The sequence below is a fragment of the Gallus gallus genome, chromosome 13 (genome assembly GCF_016699485.2).
Source record: "Gallus gallus isolate bGalGal1 chromosome 13, bGalGal1.mat.broiler.GRCg7b, whole genome shotgun sequence".
NCBI classification, from domain to species: domain Eukaryota; kingdom Metazoa; phylum Chordata; class Aves; order Galliformes; family Phasianidae; genus Gallus; species Gallus gallus.
In genome coordinates this window covers 866719-881448 of record NC_052544.1, presented here as the reverse complement: position 1 = coordinate 881448, position 14730 = coordinate 866719, and the positions used below count along the sequence as shown (strand labels likewise).

Genomic DNA, 14730 nt, shown 5'->3' with positions numbered 1-14730 from the left:
GCGAGGCAGTGCGCAGGCGCAGTGTCGGGGCTGTCAGGAGCGGCAGTGCGCATGCGTGGCGGGGCACAGAGGCGGTCATGGCGGACGAGGCGGCGGTGCGGCAGCAGGCGGAGGTGGTGCGGCGGCTGAAGCAGGACAAGGCCGAGCCCGACGAGGTGCGGTTGCGCTCTGCGGGAGGGGTGCGGTGTGACGGAGAGCCGGGGGGAGGAGGGGCTGGGGGGGGGCCGGGGGCGGTGTGCGGCGGACGCCGGGCTCAGCCCGCCCTTCCTTCCCTCACAGATAGCCAAGGAGGTGGCGAAGCTGCTGGAGATGAAGGCGCATCTGGGAGGAGATGAGGGGAAGCACAAGTTCGTGCTCAAGACCCCCAAGGTGAGCTCCGCCGGGCGCTGCTGACGCTCTCCGAGAGGCCCCGCAGGGCGGGCTGTGCTCAGACCATACATTCCCACTGATCCCCCCCGGTGCGTGTGGGATCTCCCAGCCCCGAGCTGCCCCTGTGAGCTCTGGGCAGGGGGTGGTGCTGTGGGGGAGCACAGCGCTGCGAACCGTTCCGGGTGCTGGAGGTGGGCGCCGGGAGTGCTCAGAGCACGTGGGGATGTGGGGGGCAGTAAAAGCCTCGAGGCTTTTGGTGTCGCTTTGGTCAGTGAGAGCGCGGTCCCCTGGCTCAGTGAGCAGCCCAGCTGCAGGTATCGCGTTGTCCTCTTCCAGGACCTTTCCCTGCACGGCAGCCTGTCAGTGTGCCTCCGGGTGTTGGTAATAGAATCTCTGCTGAAGGTTCTTTGCGTCGACACTGGAGGCTGACCTGAAAGCCACTGCTTTGGTGCTGAGGTGTGGGGACGGTTATGAATGTTGCTCCTGAATGAAAACCGTTACCTTAATGCCAGTGACTTAAGGGATGTGCCTCGAGACAGTCTCCCTTGTCCGTTTCCTTGTTTTAGTAAGTGCTAACTGTGGTGTGGGGCCTGGGAAGAGAAACGTTTCATGATTCAAATATGCAGAAGGAGGATTTTGTGGCTCTGTGAGTATCAGGAGAAATAGTTTGTGTTTCCAGCCTGTCCCAGCTGCACCAGTGCACTGCTGAAGGTCCCTCCTTGCTGTTCAACCCCTTGCTGGGGTGGTCCTGCTGCCTGCTTCGGCTAATTGTTGGGCCCTTGAAAATGAAAGGAACAGTTAATTGACAGTGAGTTATGTGTTCCTGGAAACCTAAAGGCTGTCATTGCGATAATTCAGTGACTCCGAACAGTGGGGAAGACTAAAAGGGGACCCAGACTGGTGAATTTATTGAATATCAAATTGTCAAAATACAGGCCTGACCCTTCTGGCTTTTTAAGCAATTGATTCTTTACATCACCTCTCACATCCGTCTGCCACTACATACTTCTAACCCAACGTACTGTTTGCTTTTCTTTCCCTCACCTCGTCCCAGGGCACACGGGACTATGGCCCCAAGCAGATGGCCATTCGTGAGAGAGTCTTCAGTGCTATCATCGCCTGCTTCAAGCGCCACGGAGCAGAAGTCATCGACACACCAGTGTTTGAGCTGAAGGTGAGTGAGAGTGCTGCACATCAGCTGAGCGGATGGGGACCTTGCACTTGGAAGCCCGTGTTGAGGGCTGACTGTTTTCTTTCCATCTCCCTGGTGTCCTCCCTTTCTCTCTTTATTCTCTGTGCTCTAGGGCTCACCACTTGACACTGAAGATGCTGTTTGTTCCTGTGCCCTTTTTCTTTTTTTTTCTTCGTAGGAGACGCTGACAGGGAAATACGGAGAGGATTCAAAGCTCATCTATGATCTGAAAGATCAAGGAGGAGAGCTGCTGTCCCTGCGCTATGACCTAACTGTATCCTGCAACAGCCCGTGCTGAGGGGTTTTGTTCTTTGCTGCCCTCTTTCTGTGGCAGTGCTGCCCAGAACAGTAGGGAGGAGGAGGGTGAGAGGGCAGCCCCTTGGTATTGATCCTCTCCAGGCAGGGAGTATGTGAAAAGGTAATGTGTTACAGTGGGTGCAGAACTGTTGCTCGGTTATTTACACTGCCTGGTGCTTAAATTAGTCAAAGTAATGCTGGTAGGTAGAGAGAAGGAAGATCTCTGCTGAGCGGAGTTCTTTCTACAGCAGGGTACCCAGACTAGGTGGTGAGGTCTAACCTAAGGCAGTGCCCATAGGGTAAATGCCCCTTTGCTAGATGCAGGATGTGTGGGATATATCTAGGGTGTTTGTGGAGACCTTGAGGAGCTGTGGCCAGTCCAGCATCTCTTAGCTGTTGCTTTGACCCACAGGTGTGTGCCATGTGTGGTGCCGTGTGTCTGTGCTGGGGGAGATAGCGAGGCTACAGCGCTGCCCATGACTGATAACTGGGTGGGGTGATCCCTCCTCCTTCCCATCCTTAACCCTGTGGTTACAGGTACCCTTCGCTCGTTATTTGGCAATGAACAAAATCACCAACATCAAGCGCTATCACATCGCAAAGGTGTACAGACGGGACAACCCGGCCATGACCAGAGGCCGCTACAGGGAGTTCTACCAGTGTGTGAGTGTGGCCAGCTGCAATGCAGGGTTGGAGGCTGGGCAGTGGTTGTGGGGATGTAGGACTGTGGCTGTTATCCTGCAGTCAACTTCCCTGCAGCTCTGGGAAGCTCTTCTTCTCCATTGTGTTCCCCTCTGGGTTTGAAAAGCAGCTCAAGAGTGGGAGAGGCTGAGAACGTTGGCTGTAACACAAGGCAGTGCCTTGCCAGGGGTCTGAGCCATTGTAACCCCCAGGTATGGGTGGTATTTTGCACTGTGGAGGACAGCAGCTCCTTGCTCCATCCCACAGTGCTTGCCAGTTTGGTTGAGGGGAAGAATTTCCTTGGGATCCCAAATCTGACAAGAGCTGAACAGCTGAGTGTGTGAGCAGCATGCACGAACCAGATGAGCAACTCAGCCACAGCACCCATTGCTTCCATCCCATGCTTAGTCCATTTTATTTCAAAGTAAGGGAAAACCCAGAGGCCAAGTTACAGAACAAAGAAAGCAATTTCCATTGTGACTTTCCCAGACAAGAGCGGTAGCCCTGAGGAATGGATTTGTTCCACTGTGCTAACACCACTCCAAGGGCTTTGTGCCACGAGTAAACTTAATTGAGAATATTTCTGTTTCCTCATACCATTTCTGGTGATACCTTCCAGCTTCTGACCTTGGTGAATTTCCTTTTTCAGACAACTTAGGATTTTTCCAAGGTCTCATTTGTAGGCTAGCTGGAAAGTCTCATATCCAGGCACAACTTTTGTGTGTCAGTTCACTTTTCCTTGTACCAGTGCTGTTTTCCGCATCCTTTCTTAAGTGTGATTGATATAGCCCTTGGATATTTGTGTGTGTTTTCTTTCCAAATGTCCTGCCCAGCTTCCATGGGGATTGCATCATCCTCCCTCACGTTCAGCTATCAGAGGACTGACTGATGCAATCACATCTCTTCCCTTCTCCGTTGCCCTGTTTTATTGTGGAAGCTTGGTGAAACTACATTGAAATTTACTCACCATTTAGTCCCATGTCCCTAATTGTTCTTTTACTCAAAATCTGATAGAAAATTTTGCATTTGGGGGTTTGTAAATTGGAGGTGAACAAAAGGTTTCCTTTTGCTTCTGTGTTTTTCTTCTCCAATTTTTGGTGCTGCCTTTCCTGTTTTCCTACCACGGGCAGCAGCCTATTGAAACATCTTGCTCTTAAGCTGTAACTGTACATATTGGTGCTTTTTCTAGTCTTTTTTCTGTCTTTGCAGTTGAAACTTTGGTTTTGTGTCAGTTGAGATCACGTCTGCTGTCTTATTCCCTCTCTGTGCCTTAACAGTATCTTGATTTGCTTGTTCATTTAGAAGGGGAAAATAAAAAAAAAAAAAGAACATTTTGAGGATCAAAATCTCCTTTCCTTTCTGATTCCTTTGTTCAGTTTATTTGTTCTTGATGATCTCTTTGTCTTTTGTTGTTGTTTTTCTACCCTGTTTTTGCTGCTTTTTGTAAACAGTGTGCTTTTAACAGCAGAGTCGAAGTTGTGGCTGCAGCCACGGCAGCAGTGCTGAAGTGCTCTCTGCCTTTTCTTGTGCCTCAGGATTTTGACATTGCTGGGCAGTTCGACCCAATGATTCCAGACGCTGAGTGCCTGAAGATAGTGCAGGAGATCCTGAGTGACCTGCAGCTTGGGGACTTCCTCATTAAGGTGAGGCCAGGACTGGATCCTCGGGTGGGAAGCAATGATGATTGTTCCTGTGGTTGTACCCAGGAGCACCTGCCCACTGAGGCCGAATCCAGAGCACTTGTCATCTTGCCTCTCTGCCCTCTTGTGGTGTATATGCTGAAAAGCTGTGCTTCATCTCAGGACCCCTTTTAGGTGGGAATTAGGTCTCCCAAGGCCATAATTAGCAGAGTTCTCTAGCATCTGCCATGGTCCCCTGCAAAACATCCAGCAGTCAAAAAAAAAGCTGACTGTTACATTCACTGCCTGCAGTAAAATACAGTCTCTAGCCCAGGGTTCCTGCCCCTGTCAGAGCTATCTCTGTCGCTTTAGGAGGGACATCTTCTGTGTGTGAGCTGTGTCATTAGCAAACTTCTGCCTTCCACCAACTCCTTCCCCCTACTGAGGCCTCTTCCAGAGGAAGAGTAGTACTGTACTGAGCATTAGGCTGAGCTTGCTGTGTGCTTCAGAACACCTCTCTTACCTTGGTGTGGAAGCACATGGTGCTCAGCTGGGATGGGAAGGCTGTAGGAGGGCCTGATGTGCAGGAGGTCAGCAGGGTCTGTGAGAAGGCTGCAGAGCCATGTTGTTGCTGTGCTATGCAGGGAAAGAACAGTGTGGACTGGGTGCTGCACCCTGAACTGCCAGCCCTGCCCTGTGCTCGGTTACTTGCCCAGGGACCTGTCAGAGATGAGCTGAAGTGCTGTGCATAGGAACTGCCTCTCTAGATCTAGTGCAGCTGGGTTATGTTTGGCCAGTGGCAACAGCAAATGCCTTTGAGGATGAACAGGCATCCCTGCGATGGGAAACAGCAACATAACTTGTCTGCAGTACAAAGGACTCTGCATCTTCTGTGGGGGACTGTTGGGTTATACTGATGCTGGAGGGTTACATTCTCCCAAGCAGTCTTTGTTTCTATCTAATTTAACTGAGTGTGCTCTCACTACCCATGGAATGTTGAATTCAGCTAAGCCTTTGGTCTCAATTACCTTCTCTTACAGAACATAATTAAACCATGGAATTGGCTTGCACTATCAAAAAAGAAAAAGAAAAAGGAAAATATCATAGCAAGGTTTTAAAGTATCCGATGTCCCTTTGTTCTTGTACTGGCAATGCAGGGAACATAGTGAATTAATCTCCTGAGTCTGTGGTCTGTTCCTGAGCTATTTTTACAAATCCACACATGAGATGATTCGTAGGCCCCTGTACTGGACTTACACGGCAAGGTTTGGTAGCGTGAGCGCTGCAAGAAGAGATCAGGAGCTGCCCTCGTGTTGGACAGAGCCAACTCTAACCAGCTCCTAAAGGGACCCATCACTGGCCCAAGCCAAGTTTGTGCCAGAGCAGAACTTCCTGTGCAGCCCATGGAGAATCAGGTTGTATCTCTGCAGCCTGTGGAGCACCTCGCACTGCAACAGGCAGATGAGCATCCTGTAGAGGGATCAGTTTGGGAAGGGCTCTGTGCTGAGGACCAGAGCCCACACTGGGTCAGGGGGGAGCACGAGGGTGAAGGGAGCAGAAGAGACCGAGTGTTGTGGTCTCCATCTGCATGCAGTGCTCATGGGGATGTGCAGAGGAGACAGAAGAGTAGGGAGTGCAGCTGAGTGTGGGAAGGAGTGGTGGGGGGAAGATTAGTTTATTTTTTCTTTCTGACTTTCCTACTCAACTTTTAATTGGCAACTAATTAATCTTCCCCCAGCCAAGTCTGCTTTGCCCTCGATGGTAACTGGTGAATGATCTTCATGTCTTTGGCTAGACCCTTTCTCCCCTCCTGTAGAGAGCAGCTTGGTGGGTGCCTGGTGGTCAGCTGAGGTCAACCCATTGTAGTGCTACTGCTCTTCCTTCTTGCTGAGTGTCAGCAGCTCCAGGAGGAGAATGTGATGGCTCTTCCCATGCCTGACAGCTTGAGCTATCTGGCTGCTCTTGGGGGAGAGGCAGCGTAGCTCCCCAGGAATGGGGAGAAATTACCCAGAAACTGTAAACAGCAAAAAATGTTGGCAGCCTCCCCATAGGCTGATTTCAAGTAGACTGTTGGTTTGATTCTTTTGCCATCCCTTCTCTTTGCTGTTCTAGCTGACTCTGACTCACCATGTTCCTGCAAAGTTCATTTTCTCACTTTTCCTCTGCCAGCTCCTAATCCACAGTGAGATTTTACCCCCTTCCAACTGTGGTTTCTTGAGCATTTAGAGAGGTATGTGGGCAGAAGGTTTTGAAAATGCATAGAGCTGTCTTTCTTTCACCATGGATTTGCACTGGGAGATAACCTGCACATCAGAATGCTGGAGTTTCTGGGGCACGAGTTTCCCCTGGAGGTAGGGTGGCTGCTAGTTTCTCTCTTCTGTGCTTAGAACTAGAGAGAAGAAAAACTGGACTCATCTGAAGCACCTGCTTGAGCTCATGGTGTATGGCTTTCTCCTTGTCTCCCAGGTCAATGATCGGCGCATCCTTGATGGGATGTTTGCAGTTTGTGGTGTCCCAGACAGCAAGTTCCGAACGATTTGCTCCAGCGTCGACAAACTCGATAAGGTATGGGCTGCAGCTCCAGGCTGCACACCTGCTGGGCTTTCTGTGAGTCTCTGTCCTGTGGGCTCTTAGCGAGGTCGCAGTTATGACCTGTTCATAAATGCTGCATGCGAGCCAGTGCTGTTATTGATGTGATGTCTGGCATCCCGGCTGGGAGCACAGAGCCTGCAGCAGCTGCACATTGCTGTCTGTGAGGTTTGAGCATGATCAGGACTTCACTGTACAGCAAACAGCTCTGACTCGTGTGGGACCCATGGGAGATAGGGAAGTCAGAGATGCAGCAAAGGGAAGCAAGGAGGACACGTATGGGCAGGTTACAGTGTTCAGCAGAAGGCAGAGGAAAGCATTTGGAGTGAGAAGGTGTAAGAGACCAGAAATACGAGCCTGGAAAAAATTACCAGCAGCACTTTCCTGCCTTCTGGGCAGGGGAAGGGTGGTCAGTTTGATATGTGCTGCACTGTGTGTGTCCTCATAGTATGTCTTCACATTCATCTGTTGCCATCATCAGTGCAAGGTTGTTTTTCTAGTAATGCAGTTCCAGGGCTGCACGTGCAGTCACAGGAAGAACATATTGCTCAGTGCAAGTCTTGGGGCTTTCAAGTTTTGGGGCAGTTTAGGTGACTGCAGGATTAGGATACAAAAAGACCATGTGGAAGTGCAAGAGATGGAGTTACAACCATGCCCTGAGGGCATTTAGTCTGCTGCTTCACTCATAAACCTTTTAACCACCCCAATGCTGATGGAGTTCTGCAGTGTGGAGATGTGCTGAGGGCAGGTGTTTGATCACCTGTAGGGGCAGTGCTATCAGAAACCTTCCTCGGGAGACCACATACCCGAGGCAGTGGCTGATATTCTTCTCACCCCCTCACAGATGCCATGGGAGGAAGTGAGGAACGAGATGGTAGGAGAGAAGGGACTCTCACCTGAGGCTGCAGATCGCATCGGAGAGTACGTCCAGCTTCATGGTGAGCACGGTGGGATCCAGCCCTTACCCTCCTTTCTGCTCTGTTGCACTCCCCGTGAGTGCAGCTGCTCTCCTCCACGCCAGGCAGGCTGGGAAAGGTGTGTCCTGGGCAGGGATGGAGGGGCACAAAGCAGCACACGTGGCAGCCTGGGCACATCACTGCAGGTGCTGCTGCACTGGCTGACCTGAGGCACAACTTGTCCCCGCAGGTGGCATGGACCTGATTGAGCAGCTTCTCCAGGACCCAAAGCTGTCCCAGAACAAGCTGGCCAAGGAGGGGCTGGGGGACATGAAGCTGCTGTTTGAGTACCTGACACTGTTTGGCATCACAGGGAAGGTGAGGAGGAGCAGAGGCAGGAGGGGGTGCTGCCCTGCTGACCGGGCAGCCCCGGGCCCCTGACCACAGCTGCTGAAGGGGCTTCTCTTGTGTCCTGCAGATCTCCTTTGACCTGAGCCTGGCACGAGGCCTAGATTACTACACAGGGGTGATATATGAGGCTGTCCTGCTGCAGCAGGAGAATGACCATGGAGAGGAGTCAGTCAGTGTTGGGAGTGTGGCTGGAGGCGGTCGCTATGATGGTCTGGTGGGGATGTTTGATCCCAAGGGGCGGAAGGTGCCATGTGTGGGGATCAGCATTGGGATTGAGCGGATCTTCTCCATCCTCGAGCAGAGAGTGGAGGTGAGTGCATTGGTACTCAGCTAAGCACACAAGGTTTACATTCTCCCCATGTATTCCAGTCCAGCACATGCTGAAGTTGGTCTTCGATGGTTAACCTAGCCAGGCCTCTGCTGTGTTCTACAGCAGGAAGTCAGAACAAGTTGAGTCTCCTGTTTTCCCTGGCTTCAGACCTGATCCCTTTTCTACAGTCTCCACTACAGCTCCACCTGGAGGGAGCACTGTGATCTCCAGCTGTATAATGTGCCTTGGTCAGATGCCTCAGTGTTCTCCCTGCACTAGGCATCCCTGTGACCACACCACCTTCATGGCAAGCCAGTGCTGCTCTGCGAGGCTCATGGGCAAACAGTCTTGCATGTGTACCCATCCTGCTGAGAGCACTACAAAGACCTGATAGGGGCTGGATGTCCTGTGTTAGAGAGTACAGTGCCTTTGTCAGGGTCTAAGGTACGGTTTTCCTCTTCCCTCCTCCTCAGAGCTGTTCTACCAATTTGTTCTCAGTCCCATTCAGTGGATGTTAAAGAGGTCTTGGTTAGGATTCCAAAACACTGCCATGCATTTCCCTCCCCCTGAGCCCTGTTGTGGGGAGAGCTCTTGGCAGCCAGACTCAACTGAGGCTGACAGAGCTGGGACATCTCAGCTTGCTGCTGTTAGCCTAACCCGTAGTTCCCAGCCCAGTTGTATAACAGGCAGCCGGCTCTGTGCAGCTCCTGCAGGGCTTGCTGCTCTCAGCCACTCTGAGCAGATTTCCCAAAGGCTGCAGGCCCTTGGGTGTGGAGGGACAATCTCTAGACAGAAGTTGGCAGTGAAATTACTCATTCTGTGTGCACCTGCAAGCACAGGAGGGAGGCTGGGATAAGCCCCAAAACATGGAACAATCACAAAAGTTGAGATTCTAGGGTGGATCTCTGGGCATTGTCTGACTGCTCAGAGCATATGCTGTTCTTAGAGCCTTGAGTGTGTCTGTGTGTCCATAGAATCTTTTGAGCCTTGTCCCTTTTCTAGGCCTCGGAGGAGAAGATCAGGACAACAGAGACACAAGTGCTTGTGGCCTCTGCCCAAAAGAAGCTCCTTGAAGAGCGACTGAAGCTCATCTCTGAGCTGTGGGATGCTGGAATCAAGGTATAACCAGGTGGTGGCCAAGTCAGGAGCTGCCTGATCCACTGTCTTCTTTCTTATGCCTGGAAATAGACCACATCTGGCTTTCCTCTGGGAGGAAGGAGTCGTAGGGGGAGGGTGGGCAGCAGGCTGCCTTCCTGAGTGGAGCTTGCCTCTTTGCATCCTACATGAGATGTTCTTTGGGGTGTGCTGGGTGATACGACTTGCTTGGCCCTATACTACTGCAGAGACTGTCATGGCTTTGCTCAGGATGGATTGCCAGAGCAGGGCAGCACTTCCGCCTCTGCTGAATGGCAGCTGTGATGTCACACCGCTTCCAACAGGAAACACAATGTTGCAGAGCCTTGCAAGGAGGGGAGGAGCCTGGGCTGTGTTTTCCATTGTTCAAAAGGCCACCAGTGTCTGTGCACTGCTCCTGCTGCAGGCAGTCTGCCATGATGCCCAGCAGAGAAGGGGTGGGGTGCTCCATAGGGCTTCTGAGCCTCAGGAACAGCACAGGTGTCAGTCCTAGTTCTGACTCACACTAGAGCTGACAACCTGGTGCTTTCCCAGGAGCAGCAGTGTCTTACAAGTTTTTCTGAGCTGTGCTGCATTACTTTCTAGCTGCAGTGCCCTGCCTTTGATGTCAACCAGTCCATGCATACCTCCTGCTCACCAGATAGCAATTGGACTGGCCTGGGAATGCTGGTGCGACAGTGGGGCACAGAGCAACAGGCCAGTGCTGAGAGCAGCCTTGTGTTCTGGTTCCCTTCCAGGCAGAAGTACTGTACAAGAAGAACCCCAAGCTCCTGAATCAACTGCAGTACTGCGAGGATACGGGCATCCCCCTTGTGGCCATTGTGGGAGAGCAGGAGCTCAAGGATGGAGTTGTCAAGCTGCGGGTCGTGGCAACCAGGGAGGAGGTGAGGGCTGCTTGACCTTCCGTCCCAGCTCAGACCTGCCTTCCATGCCCTGTTTAGCCACAGGATCAGATTGTGTACAGCAGGGAAACTGGTGCAGGCCCACGCTTTGAGTTTGGTACCCAGAGGCGAGGTAAAAGCTCAAGGGCTTGCAATGAGAGAGGGTCAGCGTTGCTCTATGGCTGCTTCCATGTTTCTTCCAGGGTATGGGAGTATCACTGAGGGGCCTGGAGGTGCCCTGCTGGAACAAGGAGGGGACCAGAAGCCATCTGTGTGCTGGTCTCAGTTTCAGAAAGAGTGGAAGAGTGTTGTGCGTGGTTGGTGGGTGGGAGGGTTACTTACAGTGCTTACTCTCGTGGGGCTGAGTTCAGCTCTGCACATATGCTGCTGCCTGCTTGATTCCCCATCGAGGCACTGGTGCCACGGTGGCACAATTTCATCAGGCAAAGGCCGTGGAATGGCATGGGCCATTCCTCAGGGACCGTGTAACCAGCTGCTTGTGTTGTATTTATGGAGCCTTCTGCTTTCTGCGTAGGTCAACATCCGCAGGGAGAGCCTCGTGGAGGAGATCAGGAGGCGAACAAATCAGCTGTAGGACCCACCTGGACAGCTCTCACATGCTGGGTTCTGGCAGACAGACGCACTCCTGTGACCAACCAGGCTGCTTGGCTCTACCACCCAGCCAGCTGGCAGCAGATGCAGGGTTGGGGAAGCCTTTGGAGGTTGTATTTATTCTTTGTCTTGCGTCCTCCCCTTCCCCACAGGAGCAGAGAGGCCGCACTGACTCCTATGAAATGCCCAGCCCTTGGCTGTGTCATTGAAAGATGTTTTGTGAGTGGCTCTGGCACACACTGCCCTCCTGTCTGCAGCTGTACCGTGACCAGAGGAGCCCCGTGCTGCCAGCAGCCCCCAGGCTCTTGTCTGCAGCTCTTTGTGCCCTTCGCGTTCAATAAATGTCCAGCCCAGCGTCTGTGCTCTGGCCGCGGGGGTTGACCTTATCCCATGCCAAATGTTCTGACAACCAATAAATCTCGGCCATCCTACGCCTCGCCTTTCCTTCCCTCCGCTCACCTGCCCGCCTCTGCTCGGGTAGTTCCTCGGCGGCCCCGCGCCAGGAGCACAGCGCTGCTGGGTGGAGGGGGGGGCTGTGCTGCACCCCCGGCCCTCCGCTCTCTCCTCCCTCCCCGGGGCGGGGCACTCGAAGCCCGACGGTGGGCGGTGGCGACGGAAGGTTCCAGAGCAGGGAGGGGGCCACGAGGAGCTGCGATGGCGGAGGAGGTGGGTGCTCTGCGGCAGGGGGCTGCGGGACGAGGCCGCGCTCGGGGAATCCCCGCTTGCCTTGGAGCGGCCGTCGGGCTTCGCGCTGCCCGGCTCGAGGGCACCGCGTAGGGCCGGGCAGGGACTCGGAGCGGCTGCGGGAGAGGCCGGCAGCGCGCTCTGTGCGCGCCCGTCGGGGCTCAGAGCCGCTCCGCGCAGCGCTGCCTCGCGTGGGTCGGGAGCCTCGCGTGGGACTGCTGCTGCCGGGACCCGCTCGGAGCTCTCCCTGCGGGGGCCGCGGCTGCGTCCGGAGGGGTGTTTTGGGCTTCGGGAAAGGCGGAGCCCGGCGGGGACAGAGACCCAGAGGTGAATGGGCGTAAAATGCGACCAGAAGGTATTTTAGCGCGAGCTGCGACTGGAGCGGTTGAGTCGTGAAGGTTGGAGAAGATCTCTACGGTCATCGACCCACCCTCACATGCACGCTAACCGCGTCACTCCGTGCCTCATCTCCGCGGTTCTGGGGCACCTCCAGCGCTTCAATGGCGGTGATGAGACAGGGCGGTACTTAGTGAGTACTCAGCGATGATGGTGCTGCGTGGGCAGTGTCCTCAGTTCCTCCTTGAGGCTGCATTGTCCGCAGTGCCGGGGGGGTGGGCTGGAGATGGGCGCTGGCTCTGCGTGTCCCACCCAGCCTGCCTGGGGCTGTGCTCACCGCGATACAATGGCTCAGAGCGGCACTTCGCTCCCGCCCTGCCTTGTGATGCAGCCAAATGTCCGCTGTCAGAGCCTTTGCAGGCATCTCTAGAGGAGCTGTTGGTGCCCATGTGCTCTACCAGAGTTGCTTCTCTTAGGTGGAGCAGGAGAGCTCCTCGGATGCTCCCTGAGGGCAGCACAGCCCTGCGCTCGCTCCACTTGCAGCCCGGTGCTCAGCCTGGGGGCCGCGCTGCGGGGTTGGGATGCCTGTGGTTGGGCAGCTGGGTGCTCTGCCCGGTCCAGCGCTGACCTCCTTACTCCCTCCTCAGCAGTGGACCAGCAGCATCAACCGGACCAATAAGATGGCTCTGCTCGCCTGGGTGAGAGAAACCGGCATCGACCTGGTGCAGGTGAACGGGCAGAGGCGGTACGGCGGCCCTCCGCCAGGTGGGTGCCAGCAGCTCGGCGTGGTGCTGCCGGGGGGGGGGGTCCCGGCGGGCGGTGCTCTGACACCACATCCGTGTGCCTGCAGGGTGGGTGGGCAGCCCGCCGCCCCCGGGCTCCGAGGTGTACATCGCCAAGCTGCCGCGGGACCTGTATGAGGACACGCTCATCCCGCTCTTCCAGAGCGTGGGGCAGCTCTACGAGTTCCGCCTCATGCTGACCTTCAGCGGGCTCAACCGCGGCTTCGCCTACGCCAAATACAGCGACCAGCACGGTGCCGGGAAGGCCATCGCCGCCCTCAACAACTGGGAGGTGCAGGAGGGCCGCGCCATCCTGGTGTGCCGGAGCTTCGAGAAGTGCGAGCTGAGCGTGAACGGGCTGCCCGCCACGCTGCGCCGCAGGGAGCTGGACACCATGCTGCTGGAGGCCACCGAGGGGCTGCTGGGCTTAACGCTGCACGCCAGCCCCGGCCGCAAGCAGGGCAAGGTCGCCGTGCTGACGTACAGCTCGCACCGGGCTGCCGCCATGGCCAAGAAAGCTCTGGTGGAAGGTACCGGGAGGTGGCGGGGGGGGCGGGATGGATGCCGGGGGTTGGAGGTGGGGTGGGACGGACCGAGCGTGCGGCTGCTGTGGGTCTCTCCTAGGGAATGTGGGCCTCTTCAAGAAGAAGGTGAAGGTGGAGTGGCTGAAGCCGGAGCTGAAGGAGCAGTTGCAGGCGTGTGGGGAGAAGCCGCCCCCCGGCAGTGTGCAGTGCCTGCAGAGCCCCGAGCGGGTGCTGCCGTCCTCCGAGCTGCGCGGGGCGCTGGGCCGCCTGGGGGCCCTGTGCCGGCGGCTGCACCTGGGCACCCCCCGCTTCCTCACCAGGTGCGTGCAGGCTGAGCCCCACGGCTGGCAGCGGTACTGGGGCCAGGTGGTGATCCCGTCCTACCCCGTGCCCTGCAGCACCTTCCTGTGGGTGCGGGAGGACGCGCCGGGCACCGTGGGGCACGAGAAGATGAAAGAGGCGGTGGCGCAGCTGGCCCTGATGATGCTGGGTGAGTCCCTTCCCACCTCCCATCACAACCTGGGGGCTTTCCTGGGGCTGCTGGGGGCGGGCGGGAGGGAGAGAACCACGTGGCACACAGCACTCTCCTCTCTCCTGCAGGGCACTGAGGGTGCATGTGGGCACACGTTGTGCCCCAGCTATGAAATGAACCCGAGCCACCTGATGTCACGTCGTGGAGCAGAGCTGAGCCCAGCGGGGCCGCGTTCCTGTTCAGCCTTGTTTTGAGTTCGTTGGGGTTTGTTTGAAGGCCATCTGGAGGATGCGGGCGCTGCCCCATCCCTATCAGCACTGGTTCTGTTGTTGGCAGCAGGCGTGCCCTGCCTGCTTCCATGTTCTCCTGTTGATGAAGTTGTTTTGTGTTGCTGCGGTGCTGCAGGGCTCTCAGGAGGAGCAGCAGCTGCCTGGGAAGGATGCGTTCTGGGGGCGCCAGGCCCCATTGCCTGCAGCCCCATTGTCGCCGTGGGGCAGCCAGGGAGCCCTGAGCTGTCTGCAGGCACTGCCCCCAGCCTGGAGGCCAGAGTCCACCTGCTGGCTATTAAAGGAGCCTGGGAAGCACCGGTGGTGTTCTGTTGCGTTTTGTTGCTGCGGTTTCCCTGCGGTTTCCCGTTGTGCAGCCAGGCCCACATTGGGCAGCACCCGCTGACGTCACCCCGACGTCACCTCCACACGCAGCTCCTGAGGCGCAGCTGCTGCCACCCGCCCTGGGCCGGCTTTAGCCCAGCGGTTCCTTCGGCAAACAGTTTCTGAGTTGCGGGCCCCGACTGGGGTTCGATCCCGCGGGCACCCCTGGCCCATTTTGTGTGTTCCCATCATCATTTTTTAACCACTTCGGGGATCAGTGCTCTCCGGTGTCTTCATGTGTTCAGTGTTCAGTGACGCTGAGTGGGATTGAGTGCACCCTGAGCAGTCTGC

At 55.6% G+C, this 14730-nt stretch overlaps 2 protein-coding genes across 7 annotated transcripts; both read left to right on the top strand.

Moving 5' to 3' along the window:
* The first annotated feature begins 47 nt into the window (after window positions 1-47).
* HARS1 (histidyl-tRNA synthetase 1) lies at window positions 48-11425 on the top strand. 4 transcript variants are annotated; one of them, NM_001396877.1, is made up of 13 exons: window positions 48-155; window positions 280-369; window positions 1424-1543; window positions 1743-1835; window positions 2396-2521; window positions 4075-4182; window positions 6625-6723; window positions 7592-7685; window positions 7894-8021; window positions 8122-8364; window positions 9367-9483; window positions 10236-10382; window positions 10915-11425. In NM_001396877.1, exons 1-13 carry the CDS (start codon window positions 78-80, stop codon window positions 10972-10974), a joined length of 1503 nt encoding a protein of 500 aa, NP_001383806.1. In that variant the 5' UTR covers window positions 48-77; the 3' UTR covers window positions 10975-11425. The 4 variants fall into 4 exon arrangements, with proteins under 4 accessions (NP_001383806.1, NP_001383805.1, NP_001383808.1 ...); NM_001396876.1 differs by having other exon boundaries at window positions 1740-1835; NM_001396879.1 differs by lacking the exon at window positions 4075-4182 and having other exon boundaries at window positions 1740-1835.
* Window positions 10927-14616, top strand: DND1 (DND microRNA-mediated repression inhibitor 1). Of its 3 annotated transcripts, none has more exons than XM_040647050.2 (5): window positions 10927-11657; window positions 12662-12776; window positions 12862-13323; window positions 13418-13807; window positions 13918-14616. In XM_040647050.2, exons 1-5 carry the CDS (start codon window positions 11382-11384, stop codon window positions 13923-13925), a joined length of 1251 nt encoding a protein of 416 aa, XP_040502984.1. In that variant the 5' UTR covers window positions 10927-11381; the 3' UTR covers window positions 13926-14616. The 3 variants fall into 3 exon arrangements, with proteins under 3 accessions (XP_040502984.1, XP_040502983.1, XP_040502985.1); XM_040647049.2 differs by having other exon boundaries at window positions 12659-12776; XM_040647051.2 differs by having other exon boundaries at window positions 11616-12204; window positions 12659-12776.
* Window positions 14617-14730: the final 114 nt, after the last annotated feature.